This window comes from Danio rerio, chromosome 7 (assembly GCF_049306965.1).
Source record: "Danio rerio strain Tuebingen ecotype United States chromosome 7, GRCz12tu, whole genome shotgun sequence".
Taxonomy (NCBI): domain Eukaryota; kingdom Metazoa; phylum Chordata; class Actinopteri; order Cypriniformes; family Danionidae; genus Danio; species Danio rerio.
This window is the reverse complement of record NC_133182.1, coordinates 50,075,796-50,101,483: the sequence shown is the minus strand read 5'-3', so window position 1 is coordinate 50,101,483 and position 25,688 is coordinate 50,075,796. Positions and strand designations below refer to the sequence as shown.

The 25,688-nt window shown below is 36.5% G+C and overlaps 3 protein-coding genes across 17 annotated transcripts in view; 2 read left to right on the top strand and 1 right to left on the bottom strand.

Moving 5' to 3' along the window:
• The window catches only part of acana (aggrecan a), a 904,300-nt gene that overhangs the window by 524,021 nt on the left and 354,591 nt on the right, over positions 1–25,688 (bottom strand). The window lies entirely within an intron of this gene.
• On the top strand, positions 1,081–12,069 carry rbpms2b (RNA binding protein, mRNA processing factor 2b). 4 transcript variants are annotated; one of them, XM_017356826.3, is made up of 9 exons: positions 1,081–1,207; positions 1,311–1,562; positions 3,382–3,459; positions 5,047–5,085; positions 5,351–5,413; positions 7,574–7,724; positions 8,133–8,284; positions 10,922–11,005; positions 11,100–12,069. In XM_017356826.3, exons 2-8 carry the CDS (start codon positions 1,509–1,511, stop codon positions 10,985–10,987), a joined length of 603 nt encoding a protein of 200 aa, XP_017212315.1. In that variant the 5' UTR covers positions 1,081–1,207; positions 1,311–1,508; the 3' UTR covers positions 10,988–11,005; positions 11,100–12,069.
• Positions 13,355–23,999, top strand: cpeb1b (cytoplasmic polyadenylation element binding protein 1b). Of its 11 annotated transcripts, none has more exons than XM_068222160.2 (12): positions 13,355–13,404; positions 14,055–14,223; positions 14,944–15,135; positions 15,638–15,846; positions 17,457–17,709; positions 18,492–18,605; positions 19,649–19,738; positions 19,995–20,131; positions 20,282–20,480; positions 20,582–20,676; positions 22,344–22,424; positions 22,691–23,999. In XM_068222160.2, the coding sequence occupies exons 1-12, from the start codon at positions 13,381–13,383 to the stop codon at positions 22,799–22,801; spliced, it is 1,674 nt and encodes a 557-aa protein (XP_068078261.2). In that variant the 5' UTR covers positions 13,355–13,380; the 3' UTR covers positions 22,802–23,999. The 11 variants fall into 11 exon arrangements, with proteins under 11 accessions (XP_068078261.2, XP_073762268.1, XP_073762269.1 ...); XM_073906167.1 differs by having other exon boundaries at positions 19,649–19,753; XM_073906168.1 differs by having other exon boundaries at positions 14,055–14,235.

The following is a 25,688-nucleotide window of genomic DNA, read 5'->3' as shown; positions in this document are numbered from 1 at the left end:
AAGAACAAGTGTTAATGGAAAATTGACATCAGGGCGGTCAACCTTTCATTTGATGTTGTTTTAAAAGTTATATATGAAGAGTTTAGACACAAAAACCTTAAAGTGCCATCTAAAGTTGAAAATGAATATTTTTCTCAGCCTCCATTGTTTATGTTGAGATATTTCACTTTGAAGATCGGGAAAAGAACGCATTCTTTGTCATAAAAGTGATATTATTGAAAAAACACAAAGGAGCTTGATAAAAATGCTAATTTTAGACAAAATAAAATAATTTTAGAGAAAAATTTCATTTGGCGTTTAGAGGTTTTTGCATCTAAACTCTTCATATACAGTACATATGCATCTGTGTGTGTGTGTGTGTGAACCTAAACTATTTATTAGTGCATTAAAGCTTTAAACAAAGTGAGGTGCCTGTTACTGGATGAAGCAGATACAAAACTGCATGTCTGTGTTTAAACATCTGTAAGATTTATAAATAGCTCATGTTTCCCTTATGTACAATGGAATTAGAGAGGCCTGGCAAGAAGGATTGTCTATATTTAGACAGATTGTACAAAACAACACTAGGTCAATCAGAAAATAATGCAAAAAACCCAAACATTCTCAACCCCTACCACACCCTGCCGGCTTCAACAAACTCCTTTACTTTGATTGTGCGACAACACAATGTCAGGAAATGGGACAAAAGTCTAGTTAAAGGTGCTAACAGTCTAACCTAAAATTTATGAGCTTTGCAAAACAGGCCCATGTCTAATAGACGGCTCCCCGTAATGTGTGTATACCTCTTAAAGACAAACAGCTTTCCTTTTTAACAGATGTTGCCACAATTAAGTGCACTCAAATGTCAGGCCTATTTTTAGAATAGCTCAGTTTTTCAACAAACAAACAGAGGATGTATAGGCTAAACCCTGACCCTAAACTGCCTCCTCCTCTCCTTTAAAGATACAAAGTTTTCATATCTCTTGGGTAAACTTATAAACAAGCCATTCTCTCTTTCATTTCTTTACTCTCCTCCCTTCTCGTGATAGAGTTGATATGAGATGTGTCCAATAATAAAAGCAGCGTTTTCAATTGGTCAGTGCTTCTCTGTGAAGGCGATGATTCACTAATGGAGGGGTTGGCTTTTCCACCAGCTGCAACGCCACTCTCGAGCCTGCCCCATTCTCACTTGATGACCTAATTGGCGAGCAGGTCAACTATGGAACAGGTTTCACCCATGAGCTCCACTTTCTTTGAAATTTAACATTTAAAACGAGGTAAATGTGAGGTGGCACCGCTCTTTTTTCTTCCTCTTTCCCCCCTCACACCAGGCACTGCACTTCTTTTCACCGAGTCACCTTCGCGTCTTCAGCTCACCTGCCACTTTTGACACGACCTCGGTGTTCCCGCACAAGTTCTGCTGAGTCCCGCACGCTTCGCCAACAGGATCCAGTCGCACTTTAAGGACGCGGAAAAAACACGAAACTTCTGCCGGTGTTTCTTTTGGGTGTCTCAAGTTTACGCACAAGATGAGTGTCAAGTCCGACTCCGAGCCAAACAACAACGTCTCTCTTGAAGAGGAGGTGAGGGTTCTCGGCGTTTTAAAGAAGTGTTTGTGAGGAGTTTATGTCGAAGTGAAATGTTTTCAAACTTCCCTCAAGTGTTTGTCTCAGCGACGCTCCGTGAAGGGGCTTTCATCCTGTAAATAATGGAAATAATCACTCGAGAGAATTTAAAAAACGTACTTTGTTGCTAATATTTAAAAACAAAAATGCTTTCTGCTATGTCAGTCATTTGTTTGGAACATTTGCTATTGAAAATCACTGTATTGTTTGAAAGGGGCTTCAGCGTCACTAAATGTTTGTTGTAATGTAGCAGTGATCTAATTTGTTTTAGGTTTGAAAATGCAAAACTAAAAAAAAAAAGCTTAAAAAAAGAAAAAAAACAAGCAAAAAAAACCCTAAAACTTTAAAAACAGGAAATATAATTTTAAATGTGCATTGTTTGGTTCGTTTTAGTGATTGACTAAGACAATCTAATGATTGACAAAGAAAATAGGCTACAATTCTATGTGACAATCACATAACTTTAAAAATAATTTGGTTTGATTTAGGTGTAGGGTAATTTAAAAAAATTAAACATTTTTATATTTAGCAGTTTGGGATATAATTTTACATTTTTTTTACTTTTTTATTTATTTATTTATTTTTGATGGTTTAAATGACCTTCACGTTGATTTTGTGCTTTTTCACAATATATCGTGAAAACAGGTTTACAGAAAATGTGTTTTTGCATTACAATTAAAAATTATCTCGGATTTATATCTAGATGTATTAAATTTGTCAAAAGTATAGGTGCAGGATAATGTGGAAATATCATGCAATTGTGTGATGTCAGTATTTCAGCAGAAACTCTGAACAAAAGCAATAATTATACTGTGATCATGATTAGAACGTTTATTTCAACTTTTTTTTTTTAATAAAAGTTCTTTTTATACTGGTTCAAAGATTTTTTTAAAATGGATTGGTGTCATCTCTTCAAGGTGTTGGAATTTATTCTAAAATGTAACCTAATGGCATTTAAGTCATTAAGTGTGTAATCTGTCAGGTGAAGTCAGTCGTAAAGGTGTAGTGGTGGAGGGTTGGGGCTCTGTGTTTGAGGGCCGAGGGTGTTGCGCTGTCAGGGTTGTTTCTGTGGGTCAGAGGAAGGAAGTGCTGTCACACTGTGCAATGTTGTCCATCGCTGTTTCACTGCAGTTCATTGTGGCTTCAACCTCCCACTAAGTCAAAGCGAATGGATCCACAATTGTTTATTTCTGTAGCCATTTAGCTGAATGTAACTGCATATGTTTTCTAGAAACGTTTGTGCTATAGTTTCATGTTTCACATGATGATTTTTTTTATTATGCTAATAGCTGATTACATGCCATGCACTTTTACCATGAAACATGTATATTTTGTTGTAATGTGGAAGTTTGAAGGCAATTAGACTATTTTTATATGAAGAGTACTTTGATGGACATTTTAAAACATGATACCACCAAGAAGAATCTTTAATTTATCAAAAATTGAACTGAAAAATCATATTAAACTTTGAATATAATTTAGTGTGAAATTTATTTATATCTTGTATATTTGTCTAACTTTTTATTGTAATACATAAAAACATAATAAAAAAAATTGTATGTCCATTTTGCCATGAAATAGCGATTAAGTTGCTGATATGGCAATAAATAAATAAATTGCATCCCATGCACTTTTTTTTTTTTTTTTTTTTTTTTTTTTTTGAATTAAATGAATGCTGAATTAAGTAATTTTGGATTCCATACTTTTGTAATCCAGTATTTGCCCACATGTGTTTAAATTTTAAATCACATTTGATTTTCTTTCTTGTATTTTACAGGTTCGAACTCTATTTGTCAGTGGTCTGCCAACAGATATCAAACCTCGTGAGCTCTATCTGCTATTTCGACCATTTAAGGTAAAAAATGTTTTCAATTGGGTATGGTGTTCATTTTGGGTAAGCTACACTCTTTTCTCACCTTCAAGTGGTTTAAAATAGAGTTTTGTTTATTTAATACTGTTAAATAATAAAGACATTCAGGAAAGTCTATGAAAGCCCGCAACCATTGATTTCCATTAAAACAAATACATTGAAAGTGGAATGGTTGCATGTTTCCAGCATTTGTCAAAATATATATTTTGTTCAATGGAAAAAAAAAAAAAAAAAAAAAAGATCTGTTTAAAACAAGGGTGATTTTTTTTTTTTTAAATTATGAAAAGTTTTACATTTTGGGTGAGCCATACCTTTTATTATCGCTGACTATGAATGGAAGAAAGTGCAGGGATCCACAATTCCTTCATGTCCCAGCATAAATCTTTTAGGTTAACTTGTTTTGTTCAATCCATTTAATTTTGTAAAAAATAAATTGTGCCAAAAACTCGAGTTGCTTTAGCTTTTTTTGTTTTTTTGTTTTGGAACTTATTTTTATTAAAGAATACGATATTACATAGTGCAAGTTTTTTTTTTTCCATCTTAGTCCAATTTCTGGCTACCAAAACGATTGTAAATGCATTTAGAGAACAAAACATTTTTAGGATATATAAACGAGGAAATAGAAAGAAATTAATGTATAGATTTTTACATACATAAGCATACACTCATGCACACGCATGTGTGCATGCATGTATATGCACATACATGCTAGGCATGAGATGATAACTGTTTTCAAGGTATAAAGAAGTTTGAAAAAGTCAAGGTTTTAAAACTGCCAATTTTATGTAATACCGTTCTGAAGGTATATTTTTTTGGGCCCAACAGTATCTCTAGCAGAAAAAAAAATATCCAAAGGTGCCATTTTAAAAAAGTAAAGAACCCTAACCATTCCCACACTTTTTGAATGCGAGCATTATATGACAGAGGTTCAGAATTTACTCATCTGCATGTGATGCACTTTTAAAGCTGCAGCAAGTAGAATTTGCAATAAATCTATTTTCGATCTGCCACCTAGCAGAGCTACTGTGGGATCTTCAGAAAATAAATTTATGAAGATTTGTTTTAGCTTTTTACAAGAGTAATTTAAACAAGTGGAAATAATCAGTAAACTCTTAGATTTATTTATTTTAAAATATACACTATACAAATTATATTGAAGTGGTGACAATATTTTATTTAACTTTTTTTTTTTTTTTTTTTTTTTTTTTTTTTTTTTTTAAGGTTAACTAAGTTAAAAAAAATAAAAACTTAAGCAAGTTTAATTGATGGAAGTTAAAGTGACTTGTATTTTTTTATTTTTTTTATTTAACCTAAAAAAAAAAAAGAAAAAAAAAAAAGAAATTGAACTGAGTTAATTGAATGTGATCATGTTTATAAACTGGGCGCTAGATCTGGAATCATGTTTGGGGATGTTCTTCTCCAGTCACGCAGGTTAGCAGTGCAGTAAAGTGCATCCTCTGTGAATGTCTCTGTCTGACAGCACTGGCCTCTTATGGGGTGTGTGGCAGGAATTTCTTCTGTTTTAAAGCATGTGACTACATTGCTGCTAATTGGATTTCTTTTCCTTTTCAGGGTTATGAGGGTTCACTTATCAAGCTAACTTCAAAGCAGGTGAGACATTGTTAGACATTACAGCTGACCGGATCTGCTATAAATATAAAAACCTGTATATTTACACTTTTGCTGCAGATTTAATGACTTATTTGTCCCCTTTCACTGTATATAGTGGATATCAATGCATTACATCAACATTTAAAGAAGATTAAAAAAAGAACAGCATAGATGTATATTTTTAATTGATCTAATCCAATGTAACATCTCTCTTCTGTTTGATATTTTGCTTTTGGCTATTGATTGCTCTTTCTTTCTTTTCCAGCCTGTTGGGTTTGTAACCTTTGACAGTCGTTCTGGCGCTGAAGCGGCAAAAAATGCATTAAACGTAAGAAAGCAGCCATCTGTAAGCAATGGCTTGAATTATTGAGAAACTGTCAGATGATGCCCTGCTTCATATTTGATTAGCTTTTTATATGCATTATCTACTTTACATACACATATATAGGCTTATACTGTACCTTTTTTGTAGCTGGTTTATAACACAGATGTCCAAAGATTTGTATCATTCTTGACATTAAATCAGTGCAGTTTCTGCTATTATTTTAACCTTAAGGTATCCCATATTTATGATAGGAATGTCCCGATCAGAATCATTTAATATTGAGCGTCATCAAATCGTTTCCCTAACCAAGATTTGTGTTGTGCTAGATCTCTGTTCACTGGGATATATAAAGGTTGTTAAATCTGTTTAGTCTATATGCTGGAATCTACATATCTCTGTAGTGCATTTAAAATGTCCAACCTGCTCTTTAGTATTATAAACTAAAACTATCTCTTGTTATTGTTCAACAGGTATTTGGTACAAATTAGTATAGTGTAAACTTAAACATCGTTATGCCTGCTGTTGTAAATTTAAAAAAAAAAAAATTAAGCTTTAAGGATGTTAACCCCTTCAAAACGGTTGTTCCGTTTTTCAGAAGAATCTTAAGTACATATTTCTCTGTTCTTTTCATAAGTGAGAACAGTTTAAAAAAAAAAAAAAAAGTCAGTTATTTTCAATGGACATCAGGTCAAAACGGCTGTAAAAAAACAAAACAAATTACTAATAAAATTATACAAATTGTTCCTCTTTACTTGAAGAATTAGCTGAAAGTTACAGACCTTAAATTTTATTTTTATTATTATTTTTATTTTTATTTATTTTTATAGATTGCACTATACATTCTAATGGAGACATTAAAAAAAGTTAACCCTTTATGAATTTATTCTGTGGAGTGCACAATACATTTAGAAGAGTTGAAAAACTGTATTCATTGACTTTCATAGTATTTATTTATTTTTTTTTAATTGTCTTTCCTTTTCAGCTTTTTCTTTTTGCGCTCAAAAGGAAAAAAAAAAAACTCAAATTTGGAACGAAGGAAAGTGAAGTGTAAATTTTCATTTTTGGGTGAACTATCCCTCATGTCTAAACCAACCCACATATTTAACTACTAAACCCACTGTCCATTTTTATAACGGACAGACTTTTTTTTTCTGATTTTAAAGCTAGAAATTCTACAATTTATTTTTTACTTGTTAGTAAATCCAATCTACATAGTCAAAGTATTGGCGAAAATCAAGAAATGTGAAATTTACCATTTGAAATGGTCACTTTTGTGTTTTCAGCACAGTGGATCTAGTTTTAAACATTTTCAAATTACAACAGGCAGGAACTTACTGATTGGTTTGCTTATTGATTGGATTACAGAAGTCCAATATCATGAACAACCGGCTTCACCCTGTTGCCTCAGAATGCAACAGGGTAAAAATGCCTCAGAACCGCCCCCCAAAAAACCTTGACCTGATATGTGGTGTCACTGTTCAACAAGTGCTGGAACTGCAAGAACAATTTTGTGGATAATGCAGATATCTATTAATTAAATGTCAAGATTTAAAGTGTTTTAATGAAAATACTCTGTTTTCAAATGCATGCTAAATTGCCTTAATGTAGAGTACAAGTTCTATTCTTCCAATAGTAGGCTTGACAAGGGGCCAGCAGTACAACTCATTGTTGAGTGTTTAGCTTTGAGCAATTAGCTTTACTATTAAATATGATAATATGGTAGCAACAGAGCTTTGCTCATTGTGGAAATACTGCAATGTACATGGAGTAACAGTTTAGCTGTGCATATTTAGAATGTTTTTTTTTTCTGATTTAAAATTGGTTTCCTGAAGCTGATACGGTTTAAGTATTCCTTGCTCGCACACTAAATATTTTTATCAATTGTTGGATCTGATCGGGACATCCCTGATTCATGACACAAGTTGGTCTTTTCCAGCACATTACAAATAGGTGTTATTTCTAGCACTCCTCTTGTCTTTAGCGTGTAGTTTGTGTCCACCTCTGTTTAGGTTTCCACTAGCTTTGCTGTTCAGTCACTTTCAAAAGTAGTAAACGTTCACTGCATGTGAGCACCAGCATAAGACACGCTGCACATTTTGACCAGGGTCTGGCAGGCACAACCATCCCCATTACTCTATCCCCCTCCCCCCCTTGTGTCTCCAGGGGGTTCGATTTGACCCTGAAAACCCGCAGACCCTCCGGTTAGAGTTTGCTAAGGCCAACACGAAGATGGCAAAGAGTAAGCTGATGGGCACTCCGAATCCCACAAATATCCACCCAGCTCTAGGAGCGCACTTCATAGCACGGGACCCATGTAAGTTTCCGGCCCACACGGTAGTCCACACACGGCAGAGACAGGCAGACCAGACACGCATCTAGAGTAGCACTTAGGAAAACACAAGAAGAAACTAATCCACCTCCACATGCATGTGTCATTAGCAAATGGCCTTTTCTGTTCTCTGATTTCTGTTACACAAGTTGAGCGTTAGCACTTCACAACTCATTCAGCCTCTTTTCTGTTACAAGTCACTGAAGTTACCAGAGATCACAAAGGTACCAATGCTCCGTTCCTGCAGATTTTAAAGCCTGCTGGAATGTGAGGGCCTCTGACTCCAGCAATTTGTCAAACGCGTTATCTTTGATTTGAAGTGTTGATTTCGGTCATGTCTGACGTGCTCTGCTGGCTGGGAGTCAGAGGTGATGGTTTGCTGTTCCTCCTCAGATGACTTGACAGGGGCGGCGTTGATCCCAGCGTCTCCAGAGGCCTGGTCTCCTTATCCGCTTTACACCCCAGAGCTCAGCCCTGGCCTGCCCCACACTGCATTCACCTACCCTGCAGCCGCCGCCGCTGCAGCAGCTGCACTTCATGCTCAGGTGAGGCACTGCATTCATTTACTGAATTTAGGGCTACACCAATATATTTTTTCAGCAGTGATATCGCAATGTGGATAGCTGCAATAGTCGCAAAAAATTTCTATGTTGAGTCTTGATTATAGCTAACCAGTGGTATGTTCTTCATGATTAGCTGGATTTGGTTATTGACGATTTGACATGATCCAGGATAGTTTTGTTCTTTAAAACTCATCCGAGAGTTGTCATAGCAACAGTTCTGGTAGCTCAAACCTGTTCGGGAGCAGCTGCTCATTTCATATAAACAGGGTTAGATTGGGTTTTTTTCAAGCAAAGTTAATTCTGAAAGTATGTACTAATTGCTGATATTTGCTGAGTTGCTGAATTTTCTTTCAGTAGTAGTTGTATACACTTGGAGAAAATAATAGTGGTTCTCCCAAAGGGCATCAATTTATTAAGATTGACTTTTCAGCTTTACATTTTGTGTCTGAATAATAGATCTGCAGTATTTTATTATTATATTTTTTTTTTAATTATAAAGGAATAATTTATACAGTCATGCACATGGTTTGACCGCTATGACGATAATTTGTTGCTTTGCAAAAGTTGAAGACATCTTTACCAATATTGTAATTCTTTTTTTTGATGCAGTATTAGGATAAACCGTCAGTTACGCCTTATGCCAATTTAAGAAACTTGAATAGGTCTAGGCTACTATAACAATTCGCTGTAATTGTTAAACTAAATAAATTGCTAAATTTTATGTAAATCATTGCATTGCTGATGATGATTTTGAGGATCAGTAGATCTGTCCTTCACTGCACATGCAACGGTCTTTGATCAGTTTATCTAGACATCTTAATCTGATTTGCCAACTTGTTTGAAGAACGCAATTAGCCAAAGATCAGTTATCAAGATTAAAAGGTCCAGGATCTACCAAATCATCTTGGATCAAGGGTGTCCAAACTGTCCTACAGGGCCAGTGTCCTGCATATTTTAGTTCCAATCCCAATTAAAACACCTGAACCAGCTAATCAAGCTGTTTCTAGGTATACTAAAAAGTGTTGAAGGAAGTTTAAGCTTAACTATGCTGGACACCGGCCCTTCAGGACAGAGTTTGGACAACTCTGTCTTAGATTATTTATGTAACAGTTTTTCTTACTTACAATTTTTGTCTTTTGTTTTAAGTTCAAATAGCTAAATTGAAAAAGTGAAAACAAGATTTAATTTATTATTAAACTCCTAGTTTTGCCTTATCTGAAAAAAAAAAAAAAAAAAAAAAACTTATCCATTTTTTTTTTGTATGTTTAGATATTGAGAAATTGTATACAATAAATGAGACAAAGAAAATCATTTTTTTTTAGCATTGTGATTTTTTTAATTAAATTTCTGTACCTGAAAACTGTTAAACTCCCCAGAAGACCATCAAATGCTGTTCAAGTGCCTAATGTTGGAGCACATCTAATCATTTCTGGAAGCTTAAACAAACATGGGTCCTTGAAACTGCTTAAATTAAATTTGTAATGAAGTTTTTTGTTTTTTTTAAACAAATTGTCAAAAAATAGAACAAACTGAGAATTGATTTTATTTTTTTAATGGTTTAATTTAAATTTAGCAAAATAATACTGACAAATAATGTGCATTTTATCAATTGTAAACCGTTTTAGATTATTACTAGCACTGAATTCAGCAAGTTTTGAATTTTATTTTTATTTTTTTCTGGAAAATTGCAAAAATTTAACAACTCCAGTTGGAGTGTGAATTGCAGCGGTGCTTTATTTAACATTAATGCTGTGCGTGTGTGGCCGGCCAAGCATTTTAAAAGCAACCATAAAAATAACTTAAACCCAGAACCAAAGTAATTGTGAATCCGCTTCAGTCCTTCAATCTGTTTGTGAATCAGTGACTTCTTTCAAAAGACAAAAAAAACAAATCGCACTGTTAGTTCAGTTGTAAACGGGTTGCGAATTATTATACATTGACTATAGGGGAGGTACCTATTTTCAATAGTTTGTGTAAATATCCGCGCTTCAGTGAACCAAATTCATACATTTTAATTCTGTTGCATCTGATTGGTCATCAAACTTAAATTGTCTGTGTTGAGGGATAATGAGCTGATTCTGACCAATACATTAATATCTGATAGGTCAAATTTGAGGCCATTTCAAGCACTTTCCAGGTGCCTTTTTTAAAATTTATTTTTTTTATTAATTTTATTTAATTATATCAGTTTATGCTGTATGCATATTAAAAACACCTATTTAGTACTTTTCGACTATCTGTCTGTAGGCTAGATCTGCTGATGTTCAGATTCTAGATTCACCCAGCTGACCGAGTCTTTTCCTGCATAATCAGGCTGATGCATTCACAATGGTATGAACCGTTAAAGGGGTGGTCCATTGTGTATTTGTATTAGGTCTCTTTTTTTTCGTTAATGTTATTTAAGATACAGATCAATGTGAGCCATTTTTCACTGTTTAAAGATTTGACCCGATTTCCTTAGAAGCTGTAGAAATTCAAAATGTAAAACAGGAAATGCGTTGACCATTGTTTTTGTTTACACCCTCAAAATGGTCTATCTCGTGAATGCGATTTTATGAAAGTTATGGCATAACTGATGGATGAACTGGCACTTATTTTCGTAATGTTCATTTCTTCTAGATGCGTTGGTATCCCTCCACATCGGACTCGTCCCAGCCTGGATGGAAATCCCGACAGTTCTGTTAAAAGAAAAAAAAAAAAAAGGTAAGATCATTGCCTGTATCATGCAACTTAAATCATATATGATATGATTTAATAATAATCTTACGCACTTATTTTTATTCCCATTTTCCTTCAGGTTTCTCTCTTCAAAAAGTTGATATTCAGTTCCAGAATCAAATCAGTCCGTTGCATCCAAAATGAACTGACGTCTTTGGAATTGGGCCATGAAGAGATGAAGTTCAAGCTCGTTGGGCTTGCATTGGAGTCATATTGCCAACAGCACACAAGTCTTGTTTAGTAGATGGTACAATAGACCATAACCATTCTTAATGGATACATTCATTTTCTTCCCCCACTATTTTCTATTGACGGTTGAGAAGGTCGTTTCATTTTTAGTCTTCCATCAATTTTCTTTTTTTCCTCTGGATCTTGGTTGTATGAGGAAAAACAACTGAGTCCGACATTGAGCATGTTTGTTAGTTTTGGCATGAAGTGTAGCCCAGTGCATCATTCAAGTACGCTGCTTCCATGACCAGTGTAACCTTGTTCATTTTGTCTTGTTTGTGTTTGTTAGCTTGGTCATTGAAGTTATGTATAAAACCGTGGCCAGCTTTTTTTGATGGGTGATGTCCAGAAGACTGATGGTTTCCACTGAAATGCATCACAGGGTCTGATGACTTTACAAAATATGAGACAATCTCAATCTAGAGTGTGTGTGTATATGGGGAGAGAAGAGTATGTGCAATGAAAATAAGTAATCTGTATAAGTTATTGGTAACTTTTTTTTTTTTTTTCTCTCTGTATGTGTTTGTTTTTGTATCGGTGACCTTTATAGTAGCTTCAGAGGTTAAGTTGTAATTTTCTTTTGGTTTGACTGTCATTGTGGCACAAAACTAACAGTATAGGGACAGCATATATTGCTGCTAACATGAAATTGCTGTTACAAGTTAATACTCTGAATATAAAATATGCTACAGTGGTGCATGATTTTAGTGTGGGTAGTAGAAAAGGTTAATTCAGACATTAGAAATATATTTGTAAAAAAAAAAAGTGTTTGGTGTATAAAGAAACTACTGTATGATAGTATTAAAATTGGAATGCATTAATGTTTGTGTCTGTTTACTTTTCTAACCGTGAGATGTTGTACGCTGGTTTTTGCTGTTGATATGTAGTGTATGTATAGCAATTCACTTTTTCAAACTGCTTGAATTTACTCCATGGTGCACAAGTAAAGGATATTGTGACCAGCTTACCACTTAATTTAATCTTGTTTCCAAGCAGTAACTATTATAATAACAATTAGACTTAATTTTGCAGATCATATGTTTTTGTGTCATGAAGAAAATTATATTCATTTAACTGTGTGTGTGCGTGCGTACGTACATACATACATACATACATACATACATACATACATACATACATACATATATATATATATATACACACACACACACACATGCATACACACCATTTACTTCAAGTGGTTCCAGTTTCATTTAGATCTTGCTAAGTTATTTTTTTATTATTATTATTTTTTTATTGGACAAAATATGTTTTAAAGAACCAGTGGCTACATCTGCAGTTAAGGAAAATTATGGAAGTATGGCATCCATTCATCCTCATTTCAGTTTTGGGTGAGCTTAATTTAGGCAGAAGAGAAACAGCAGATCACTGCTGCCCTCTGGAGGAAATCACAGTATAGTCTAATTTATTAAATTAAGCAACGTGGCCTGGATCTTCTCACTATTGTTTATCGCATTGCATGATGCCACATTCGCGTTGTGAATGTGTGTGTATATGTTTGTATCTATGTATGCAGAAGATTAGGACAATTCTAAGGGCCCAGGCCGTTTGTGGGCCCCCCAAACTCTATCTATCTATCTATCTGTCTGTCTGTCTGTCTGTCTGTGAGTGTGCAATAAACTTTTTTTGTAATTTTAGATAAATTTTAAGACAGAACAGGTTTTTGTCAGTGCGTTTAAAGCGAAAAAAACTGAACAACAGGCTCGGAAAAACGAGCTTTTTGAGAGGAAAATATCAGACGTGTTTAATAAGAGCCCCCCACCCCCCTCGCATACATTTTGTTTTCTCTTGTATGTATAATGAATTTGATCAAATCCATCTCCCAGAGGGCCCTGCACGAAAGGACTGAGATGTAAGTTTTTGTTATTTACTTAGTGTAATCATACCCAGTCTATAATGCAATTAATTATCACAAAAAATAATAAGGTAACGTACATTCATAGACTAAAAGATAGGGTACATTAGACATGTAGTAGCCCACATGCTCTTCAAAACAGCAATTGTTATTGCACGTGGAAAATGACGTCTACGTTATTGTGCCCGCCCCCTCATGAATAAAAAAACACCTATAATTTGTGATTGGGTAATTCGGCGAAGAACTGGATCCAAGAATGAGGCGCTTGACACGAGTACAGGTGTTGTAAATTAGGCCAAAATTTCCTTCGAAAGCTTTAAGTAGACTTTAGGAGAGTTGAGTTGGGTGTTATTTTCGGTAATTTTGGTTGTTTGACCTGCCATGGCGTTTTCTCTGGTGAGTAACGATAGTTAAGACAGAGAAAGTCTGCCAGTTCAGTTTCGCATCTTTCGTCGTCCTTTTATCGAGTCTTGTTAAATACGAAGTGGTTTAACCGTGTTTGTTTGCACCTCATTTGTCGTTTTAATAAAGTTTATGTCATGTTAACGTAAACTGTAAAACACTTGATTTCTTTTTCTTCATTGAATGCAAGTTACAGGAACGTTAACCGCAACTATACCCTGTGCTACTAAAGCTTCCAGCAACTAAGTTAACGTTAGAGTTTCGTTATTGTAGTTACTTTTCACTCCGCTTGTCCAGTCTAAGTGTTGTCTGCTTTTTGAGTACACCGCTTGCATAACTGATGAATGATATATTGCACTTTTTTTTTTTTTTAGATGCACAAGCTATTTTCTTAATTTAAACCTAAATTTGTATACCCTTTGAGCTTTATTAGCATATAGAATGAGTGGAAATAAAAGGGCAGGTAAGGGATGAGGCCTACACTGTTTTACTATTCCAGTGATGTTTACATCTGGTTTATCCCGACAGAGAGAAAATCCCAGACTTCTTAACTGCCTGGATTCTGACATTCCAGCCCTATCCACATGCAGCAACGCAGACGCCTTCTGCAGAATGAACACCATGCTGGGCAACTCACTGGATCTGAGTGGTGTGTGCACAACTCCCACTGCCAAGTGCAAGCGAGACCCTTTTAATGGTAAAGCAGAAAGTGTGTACCTTTTACAATCGAATAATGAAACAAATTTGTGTTTACAGAGTTGATCTGGAATGTTTTATAAGCTGCCCACATTTGTGCATCTGCTGCAGTGCTGTTTGCTCCCTCGGGCTTGCATTTGAGCCTCATGTGCACGGGGATTCAATACAGCACTGGTCATGCAATGTCATGCAGGCGAGACTGAGGATGCTGAATCAGGGCTAGAGCAAGCAGTTGGGTGCTGTCCAGTTCTGCACGAGCAGCCCAGATTCCTCATTCTTCAGCTACTTAGCCAGTAGCAACAGTCCTGCGATCCACTGGAGTTTTATTTCTTAGCCTGCAGCTAGCGGTGGGAGATCTAGCTGTTTCTCTCTCTCTCTCTCTCTGTCACTGCCATCTCGAACAGGAGCCAGAGGTGGGAGGGGGTTCTGGCTCTTTGCGGGAGAATTTGTCAGGAATGCTCGGTGGTGTGGCATCAGAGGAGGCCAGGGACTGATGTCATTAGCAAGGGGCTGTGAGGGCAGCAGCGCCTGGGTCACATGCAGGGTGGGTCGTCTCTGCAGAGACAGCTGCTCCTGTGCCGTTTAGCCAGGCGGAGGGAGGCGATCCGCTGTTTTATCAGCCTAGGGAGCCAATGCTTTCTCTAATGTGCATGCCTTTTTATTCCCACAGCTGATGCCGAGTTGCCAAACAGTGCGTTATATTTCTGGACTCTGTTTTCAGATCGTCCCGACTCAGACCTGTCTGCGGTCCGGAGCAGGATGCTTTTTCCCAGCGGTGGCCAGGACTCGTCCAGGGGTCTGCCTGATGTCAACAACTGGGGTCTGGGCCTACAGTCCCTCAGCCTGTCTGACTGGGAGAGACCGTGGAGCAGCCATGACACCGATCCCTCTGTGAAGACCAACACAGCCTCATGTGAGTGAAATGGAGAACTTTTTAGGGCAGATTAATGTTCAGCTAACTTTTTTTTATTTAAATTTTATCCGTGTCAGTCATTTTTAAAATTCGAGTTTGTCTAATAGTCCATGTAATCTGTAATATAATAATTATATATTTTTTAAATTAAACTCCATTGCTTGACTTGTTCCAGTCTTTCAAAGGGAACCAGCTTGGTCTGTTGTTTGCTAGCTGTACAACATTGTTCATGAATAGAAATGACTTTGTTTTTATTTGCGTCTGTGTCCTGACTGCCATTCTCACTAGGCCTATAGTGAGTCAGAGCCTTTTGTTGACTATAGTCCCAGATTCTTGGCCTGCCTCATGCATTTGTAACTCCCATGAATAGTGCTGCAATAGAAAAAGCTGTTTTTTTGAGTAATTTGAGTTAGTTTGGAGGTAAAGTATGAATTTCAAAGTTTAGGTTTCTTTTGAATTGATAATTTTCAACTTAATTTGTCTTAATTCTGATTTCATTCAGTGCAAGGGATTTTGGGGACTCCCAGTCAGCTTACAAACAAGCTTTCAAACTACTCTGACTCCTCCATTGGTGCCACAGATTTCCTAGAAAAATTCCCAGGCATGGCTCGCTTAAACTCCCAGTCTTTTCTGGACTCTCACTCCATTAGCCCTGTGGACTCGGAGACTAGTGGCTTCAGCTCTGGTTCTGATCACCTCTCAGACCTGCTGGTAAGCGTTGTTTTTGTTTTGGTCTGGTCCCTCCACTCTTGAGTCAAGTTTGGTCATTTGGAGTTGTACTCCTTTCACAAACGCGTATTTTAAGAACTGGACATGAAATGTATTAAACTGCATAAATGAGGGTGAAAAGTATAGGTAAATAAGTTCTCTCTGAAATGATCCTTGTTTCTAAGAATAGAATACAAGTTATTTTATATTCCCTAAAACCCTAATAGGTTTCTTACAAAACCTAAACTCTTAAATCATCACATTTTACACAATTGACTTTAGTGTTTGGACTCAGCAGTGAATATTAAGCTGAACTGAATTGAACTCTGAAAACCGAACTACACTGTTTTAATTCACTGTAATCTATGTGAAGCTGCGTTGACTGTACATTGCTAAAGCACCATAAAAAAAAATTAAATTTTTTTTTTTTTTTCTCCTTCCATTTGTGCTTTTGAATTGCTTTTTATAGAGCTTTCGTCTAACAACTTTGAACCTTAAAGTTATTAGGTCACTTTCTAACTTTGTTTGTAATAGTTTTTTTAGTTACAGAAACCTTGTAGTAAACTGGCAGTACATTTATTTTACAGTATTCTCTATCAGAGGTGCCTTAACTCTGCCCTGGAGGGCTGGTGTCCTGCATAGTTTAGCTTCAACTAACTTCAACACCTGCCTTGTTTCTTGTATACCTAGAGCTTTATTAGCTGCTTCAGGTGTGTTTTAATTGTGGTTGGAGCTAAAATATGTCGAACACCAGCCCTTCACGACTGAGTTTGGGCACCCCTTCTCTACATTTCTTATACATTTTATAATTCAAATTAATGTGTTTTTTTTTTTTTTTTTTTTTTTTGTAAACTGGAGTTGAATTTAACTCTACAGAGCAGAGATCAACATCCCTTAATGCAGTGCACAACTGTTAATTGGGAAACACTCGTGAATCACCAAACAGTTAATTACCAGATCTTTTACAGTGTGCAACATTATGGTTCAAATCTGAGATGCATCTGACTGTCATTTTCCTGATCTGTGAGACTTACAAGACCTCAATCATTTTATTTTTTTACATTGAATATTCATTGACTTTCTAGTGCTCAAAAGGGCTACAGTACATGCATTTGACTACACTGTAAAACCCAACAATCAACTTATTAAATGAAATGAGTGTATTTGACTCCATTTACTGAAGTTAAATTTACTAATTTAAAAGATTTGAACTCCGTGTTGAAGGTAATGAGTTAATTAAATACCTCATTACTTAACTTGGAGTAAGTTTACAGTACTCCAGATTAGTTTAATTCAAATGGTTTGTAGCAGTCTTTCCTCAAACTGTTTGAGTTCAGTTGGTTTGAGTTCTCCGTTTATTGAGTTTTACTGTGCTCAAATTTTTACTCAAATTGAAGTTCACAGTACTCATTAGAATGTAGTTTTTGAGCTTAAATGGTTTGTTGCAATCTGTTTCCTCAAACTGTTTGACTTAACTTTTTGGATTTTAGTGTAGTGATCAAACTCCCTTTTTGGGTCCATTTTTAAAGACGTAGATTCTAAATTTTGTGTTGTCTTTTACATGATTAACTTTCTTTTTTTTTTTTTTTTTTTTTTCTCCCCCCCACTTCCAGTCATCTTTGAGAATCTCTCCATCTGTGCCCTTCCTTATGTCCAGTATGCAGAGGGATCCGCTCAAGTTGGCTCTGGACTCTCGTATGGACCACAGCAGCTCACCTCTCACTCCACCTCCCAGCGCATCTCCGAGTGGTAGTTTGTCCCATCGCTGGCCAGGTGCCTCAATCTGGCCTAGCTGGGACCTGATGAAGACCCCTGAGAGCCCCTTCAGCATTGAACGAGAGGCCTGGCTTCACAGACAGGCAGCCTGTATGGCCTGTTGTGTAGTATTTTGCATGCTCCTTATGGGTTGTCCCTCACTGCTTTACCCTCCCTTCAAAACCTCTGAACCTCCCTCAGCACTAAACTTGAACACATTTATTGGGGCTTGTACTGTGACTTTCATAAGTCACGTTGGATAAAAGCACCTGCTGAATGTAACAACGTTGTAAAACTTAGAATTATTTTTGAGTTGACACCCATAGCAGTCCAAATTTTGTTTGCAGTATGATGCTGATCAACAATTTTATTATTTTTTTGTGTGATTTGGCTGTTGATAATGACATGACAAACTGCTTGAGTTCTTATGAGTTGGCATGATCAAAGCCCATATGTTGCCAGATTAAGCCAGACTTTATCTGTTGAGTCAAAAGCTTATTTATCTTGGCTGGAATCAAATACATTTGAATTCAAAAATGTATTTATTTGCCTGTATAATGTTGTATGAATTTTATTTATTTATTTTTAAATATTAAATCTATATTCTCTAAAGGTATTTTTCAAAGCAGTGCCCTTTTACTCTGAAGCAAGTGAAGCTGTGTTGGCTTTATTGCATCCGATGTCAGTTTGATTTTCGTAGTTGAATACAGGCTGCATTGGAGTTGTACTCTAGCCAATTACCTAGGTTTTAGTTTACACAAAATGATAATTGTTTGTGTTTTATTGCTAAACCAAGCTCGTGGGACAGGCCCTTGTGCTTTTTCCATCAATATGTGATGCTGGTGTATTATTTTTTTATTTTTTGCTTAAAATGGTCCATTTTTGTTTTGCAGCAATCAATGAAGCTACCTTTACCTGGAGTGGACAGCTGCCCCCTAGACACTACCAAAATCCTGTTTACTCTTGCAAGGTGTTTTTAGGTGGAGTTCCCTGGGACATAACTGAAGGTAAAAGAAACATTATTATTATTATTATTATTATTATTATTATTATTCGTTTATTTATTTTAATTTTTTGCCCTTTATAGTCCAGTGACTGGTTTTGTATAGTATATGCTCCCATATTGCAAGTGAGATGTTTCTTAATGTTGGTACATTTACTTTAAGAATTAATAATAGATAATTTAAACTGCATTTCTTGCATGCTCTGTAAAATATTTTAATGTAAATTTTATTGTAATGGAAAAATATGCCATCTTTCCACTACATTGACAATGATTGGAAGCTGTGGCAAAGTAAGCCTCAATGGTCCATCGTCGGGAACCGACGGATCCATCAGATTTAATCATAAGTAAACGATATCTTCGTTGGGCTCTCCTGTGACTTTGTGCTGCCCACACTTGTCACTGCTAGCAAATGATTCAATCACAAAGTTTGCGTCATGCGTTGATAGTTAACAGAGGTCGCGTGACTCGCACACAGTAGTGAAAGTAATTTGAGAATTTTTACCTTAATTGGATTGACTTAATTTTGGCATGTTTCATTAATCATTCTTTAATGAATGACCACTGCTAATTTAAACCATTTAATTTGACAATACTTGAGACTACCATGTTAGTGTTTTCATTGAACAATTTGTGCAACTTGTATTCTCTCAATAAGAACAATGGCTGTCTATTTTCAATATGTACTAAAGCTGGGGTATAATTTTATTTTGCAATTCTAAAAGCATGTACCAACTGATGACATTGTCTTGGAGAAAGTTTATCACCTTCACTTGAAAGTAAACTATCTAATCCTGTTCATGTAAAGTCTACTTAGCTTGCGGACCTGTTTGACTACTCCTGGATTAGTTTTGAACATTCTTTTCATGTTAAATTAAATCCCACTAACTGGGTACTTCACATACAATAAACAAATCCTCGATATTAAGCATTACAGCTGTTGTCAACATTGAACATTTCTTGAGCACTAAATTATCATATCTGAATGACCTCTGAAGCATCTGACTCCTGTTTATGTGGACTGATGGCTTTTCTTTCTATCCCCAGCTGGTTTGATAAACACTTTTAAATGCTATGGCCCTCTGAGTGTGGAGTGGCCGGGTAAGGATGGCAAGCACCCTCGCTGCCCTCCGAAAGGTAATATGCCCAAAGGTAATGCTGAAAGGGTAGGATACTTATTTTATTACAGCACTGTGTCGGGATGGTGTGGTTTATGGCACTGAACTTCCTGGTGGCTACGACAACCTCTTTATGCACGAGGTGATGAGTAATGTTTTTGCTTTTCTGGGAATTTAAGGATTGAACCATTTCAGAGCGTTTGATTTATTTGCAACGTGAAATCAAAACTCTGGCCTGTCAAAGCATACATGTAACTTGTTGTTTCCTTTTCCAGGTTATGTGTACTTGGTGTTTGAATCGGATAAATCTGTGCGAGCTCTGCTGCAGGACTGCACTGAGGATCTGCTTCATCCTGAGGGCTACAGCGAGTATTACTTCAAAATGTCCAGCAGAAGGATGCGCTGCAAAGATGTAAGCAGAAAGGTGTAGTTTTCATGTAATGGAACCCTGTATGGGTTTCCAGAATACAGTTGTCACAAATTGCCCAATATCTGCATATGGAGCTTGTAGGTGGTAAAATATTGTATTGATGTTTGTGAAATCTGTTTCTTGGATCCTCAGGCACAGGTGATTCCCTGGGTGATTTCAGACAGTAACTATGTGAGTTGCCCCTCTCAGAGGCTGGACCCCAGAAACACTGTGTTTGTAGGAGCTCTGCATGGCATGCTCAATGCTGAGGCTCTGGCCAGCATCATGAATGACCTGTTCGGTGGAGTTGTGTATGCAGGCATCGACACAGACAAGCACAAGTACCCAATTGGTGAGACGTCCTTGCAAATTTTTTTTTCGCAGCCTTTTAAAATAACTAATGGTATTCCTTTTGATGGTTTGGTTTAAACTTTATTTATTTCTCCTCTCTAGGATCTGGACGTGTAACCTTTAACAACCAGCGCAGTTATCTGAAAGCTGTGAGTGCTGCATTTGTGGAGATAAAGACGCCCAAATTTACAAAGAAGGTAGAGTAATTCCAGATTTTCATTGTATTGAGTACTTGCATGGCACCCTTTTGTTCGCTACACTAGGATCTAAAATTGAGAGGTTCACGAAACCCTCAAGTACTTTCGAGATTTTAACATTTGTGTGTTGAGCATCACTTAAGAATATTAGCACCTGTCAGCTTTAATTGTGGGGGAAAACTGGATAATTTTAAACTGTCAGCTAATTTCAGCTTCCGGGTTTAAAATGATTTTTCGGATGAAATCAAAATTGGCGACATAGCGCAAAACTGCAAGTGCAAATATGACGCGTCAGTTTCTCGTTCATAGCGGAGTTTTCTTATTCTATGAGAAGAGCCTGCTTAATTATTAATGACTGCGTGTGCTTTCCGAAGGCAAGCCACAGATCTGGCAGTGCCAAGCTCAGCTTTGAAATCCTACCTTGATGACTGGGTAAAACCACGTCTACAGACCCACATCACAGTATTTAGCTGTTCATGAAGGGTCGTATGCGTTTTTGTTGATCCATGGGGTTTGTTGCATGTTTTCCCCCCTGATCCTGTCAGGGCCGATATAGCGTGTGTGTCCAAATTGACCCCAAAAGAATGCATGCAGTAGTTTTAGGACAACTTTGAAACTAGCTTAAAATGACTGTACTTTAAAGGTTCGAACTATAGATATTTACATTAGATGTTGCCTTCCCTGTTGTTGTCTATTGGAAGGAATGCGTCAATACAGCTGCCATTTTAGTACAGGGTAGCACACTTTTGAAATGAATGTGGGACCAAGCTGCAGTGGAGGACTAGCCATCCAAAGCCAGAGATACACAAATCTATGATCAGGAGTTTTGCTTGAAGTCAGTATGCTATTATTTTTATTATTATTATTTTATTTATTTATTTATTTTTTTTTTTATTTTTTTTTTTTTAACTACTAAAACTATAATTTCATATCGCTTTTCTACATTGATGCATAGGTGATCGCACAAGCATTCCTGACTAATAGCTTGTGTTTGTGTATGGAAATGTACCATCCACCCTCCCTGTTAAAATTGATCTAATCAGTGTCCTGAAACATGCCTCTCCTGCTCTCACTTCTCATACTGACTGAGGGAGCGGTTCATTTGTAAATGAGTCTGTTATGATGACTCCTTCGCTTAGCCGACAGTAATATAAGTTTGTAGCACCGCAGCATCTGATAATTTCATTTGCATTGTTTGCTGATTTTATTTAACAAATCTAGCGTAAGCAGAGTATTTAGTGCGAGTTAGTGCTACTTTGCCTTATGGTGAATGCAGTAAGCGTATAAAATAACGTGACCCGTTTAGCACAAGTTCATAACGTACAAAAACATCAAACTAAATCTTACATATGTAATGTTTTAGCCCTTTTGTGCTGCTTGTTTTTTGTTTGCTTATTACTACACCTGTAGATGGGGCTAAAGTCCAGCATCTTCATGTAGTAACACGGTCTTGACTAGTGCAGTTGAATGACATTTGCCCTGGGAGCACTGTACTAATGTGGCAGTGCTATTGACGCATGTTCAGGGTCCTTATGCGATTTATAGTGTGTGTGTGTGTAAACAAGCCATTAGCTTGCTTTACCTTTTGATGTGTGAAATGCTGAACTTTTTTTTTTTTTTTTTTTTTTTTTTTTTTTTTTAAATAATGTAAATTATTTATTTTTAAGGTTCAAATTGATCCATACTTGGAGGATGCCATATGTCAATCATGCAGCCGTGAACCTGGGCCATTCTTTTGCAGAGACAAGGTTAGTTTAAGTTTCTCTGCCTTAATCTTTCTACATCAAAGGTGTTAACTCTATTCCTGGAAAGCTGCAGCTCTGCAAAGTTTAGCTCAAACTTACCCCTGCTTGATGGTCTCCTAGTAGTCTTGAACCCCTTGATTAGTTGGGTCCAACTGTGTTTTGATGAGGGTTGGAGCAAAGCTGTGGCCCTCCATGAATTGAGTTTGAGATTTGTTCTACATTTTTAATAGTAAATGCTCTAGTGGATTCTATCTTGTCTTTCCCTTCAGACCTGCTTCAAGTACTACTGTCGCTCCTGCTGGCATAGGCAGCACTCCATGGACATCCTCAGCAACCACCGCCCTCTGATGCGAAACCAGAAGAAGCGGGACGCCAACTGAAGCCACGCATGGCAGCACGATGCCTGAGCCTGGATGTCCATTTGCACCTGCTCCTCTTGGGAGACTCGTCCAGAGTCGGCCCCCCTTCAGAAGGCCCTCCCAGGAGATGGGGCCTGGGGAAACACTGTAGAAAGTTCACTGTTGCACTTTCTTTTTAGTTTGGCTTGTTCACTTTGGCACTGTACACAGTGAGATGGGTTAGCTGGGACCCGTGGATGGGAAGACCCAGAGTTTTGAACCAAGTTGAGATTAAGGCCATGGTTGAAGGGTTTTTTATTTTTGTTTTTTTGTCCCCTCCTTTAATATATAGGTTGCCATTTTTTGTTTTGGTAAAGCTCATTCTAAAGTCTCATTGTTTAACAGACGGAAGCCATACAGTGCCTTTAATTGGTTTTCCCCTTTCCACCCTAGCTGCTTTTTTTCTGGCGCCTATTTTTGCCAGTGTTTTTTACTTTTTTCTCGAAGCAACTACAGAAGCCAGATTTCCATCATGACACTCTTCACCGTTTTAGTTTTCATAAATTTTTACATGAAACAGTTTTAAGGTATGGCATGGACGAGGTTGAATAGCAATCTACCTGGCGGATTTTTAATTTTGCTTTTTTCTTTTGCCTTTATTCCCCTCCATGTTTTTTGGAGCTTTTTTTGCCTTATCAGTGTTCTGTTTGGTAGAACAAGAGGTTTGCTCTTAACCCTGCAGATCTAATCGCCAATCCAGATCATTTTTCAGTGCGTGCCTCCACTAGGCATTGCTTTTACTGCTCTAGATCAGATTTCAAACCAACTTGTATTAATCCAGAAATGAGAATGGCCATCGACTGCACGTAGTTTTATTGCACTTTTTAATTTGCACTTTGTAAAGGGGTAGGTTTTTAATCACTTATACTGTACATCAGCAGGTGTTGTGGGTGTGAGCCCAAATGGCTGCTTGTTGAATTTAAAACCGTAGACTTCCCTTGAATGTACCAAAAGCCTTAGCAGACTAAATGCAAATGTCACTTTAATCATCTCCTGCTGAATGTCTGAACTGATATCCTGTCTTTCAGAACTAAAACTGTCTTTTCTCATCATATGCATTCCATGCAGAGCTATTTCCCAAGCTCCTCTGTCATTCTACCTCATTGTTGTCTGCCAAGTTTGCTTACAAAGGTGAAGTTTGAATTTTTTGACTGGGCACAATAAAGGTGTTTAAGCATTACATGTGCTATGACCCTTTCTTTATGCTTTTTTTTTTTTTTTTTTTTTTTTTTTTTTTTTTTTAATTGCTAAAATTTAAATAGTTAATGTTTGTTTCTAAAGTGCTTTATACAATGTTGATGGTCAAAGCAGCTTATAGTTCTAGTAAATTGAAACTGTCAGTCCAGTTTTCAGAGTTGAACTTTAGTTCAGTGTTATTTTATATTTCAGTGCTAGTTCAAACTGAAGAGCAAATACATGGATGTGCAGCTCCAAGTCAGATTTAAAGAAACCAAGAACTTTTGACAATTTAGGAAGTAAATCTGTGTGCTGTTTAACAGTGCAATCACGTTTTATTTAACTCCTTTCTACTGAACTGGCTGTGTTTGTAAAGCATGCAGCATCAGTATTGAATTACTTTAAGCATAAAGGTTGACTTAAGAGACTAAAAACGGTGAATTACATTCTTTTAGGAAATGCTTGCTTTATTGTCTTAAGTGTTTTCTTGACTAATCGTCATGTTGGAGACTAGTGATTTTTGCCATGCAGTAATTCCCTTTATCCAGTAGGTGGAAGTGCTGCATGCATCCATTTATAAATAAGGCAACTTTTACATTTATCTTTGCATTACATCCAACAGTCTTTTTGCTGCCGTTAGTAGTCTACACTAGTTTATTCCTCTTAAAAACCATCTTAATTCTCTAAATGCCAAGTGCAAGTGTCAACTATTTGCTGGAGCTTCAGAATTTTATTGCATGTCTGCAAAATGTAGATACTCTCCTTAATCTAATTCTTGTCCGTAATTTGGCCAAAGACACCAACATAAATAATTGGCACTCTGAGCCACACTGGTCTGTTTATTTTCTCTTATTTTATTTATTTATTTTTAAATAAAGTTTGAGAATGCTAGAGTATATAAACTGCTGTATTCATACAGCACGTGCATTTTTATAAAGGTTGCATGCAATTGCTGTAATGTACGTTTCATATTTGTTAAATGACATCAATTTAAAGCTGTAGGCACACTTGAGTTTGAGCTTGTGAAAATCTGTATATGGTGCTGCGAAAAGGAGTGGGATTAAACAAGATAATTAGACATTTAAAATTTCTGTCCAGAGAGGTCATGTTTTGATCCTTTGAAAAAAAGGATGTATTGGTCAGGCCAAAGATTACACATGTTCCATTGCTTTACCATAATCACATCTCTGCAGTTTAGAATCGGGAGTCAGTGATTGTGCTTTAAGCCACTTTTTCAGCTGAGGGCCCCTTTGTGTAGGGCAAATTCTTTTGGGGACCCCCAAAAAATAAAAACTCAAATTAGCAACTGTACTTAAAATAAATGTTTAATTTTATTATTCAATACATTTATATTATATATTATTCAATAAATTTATATCATTCATTATCTGGATTAATTTTTTTAAAATGTCAGTTGAGTTGACATGGTTTCAGTGCTTCAATCTATTGATCAAATCTTCAAGCGCAGTGTTCATTGTGGTCTGCTCTCATTGGATTCCATCAAGACATTTTTGTGTACGAGTCATCACGTTTACACAGTTTTTTATGCCATATTTATGCTTTTTTTTTTCTGCCTATGCACAGCTAGACTCTTCTGTATGTACCCTTACAGCTGAGAGTCTAAGTGTATTTAAAGATTTAAAGCTTTAAAGTTTTAAAGAGTTTTGTCATTCATCAGCCTGTTAATGGTTAA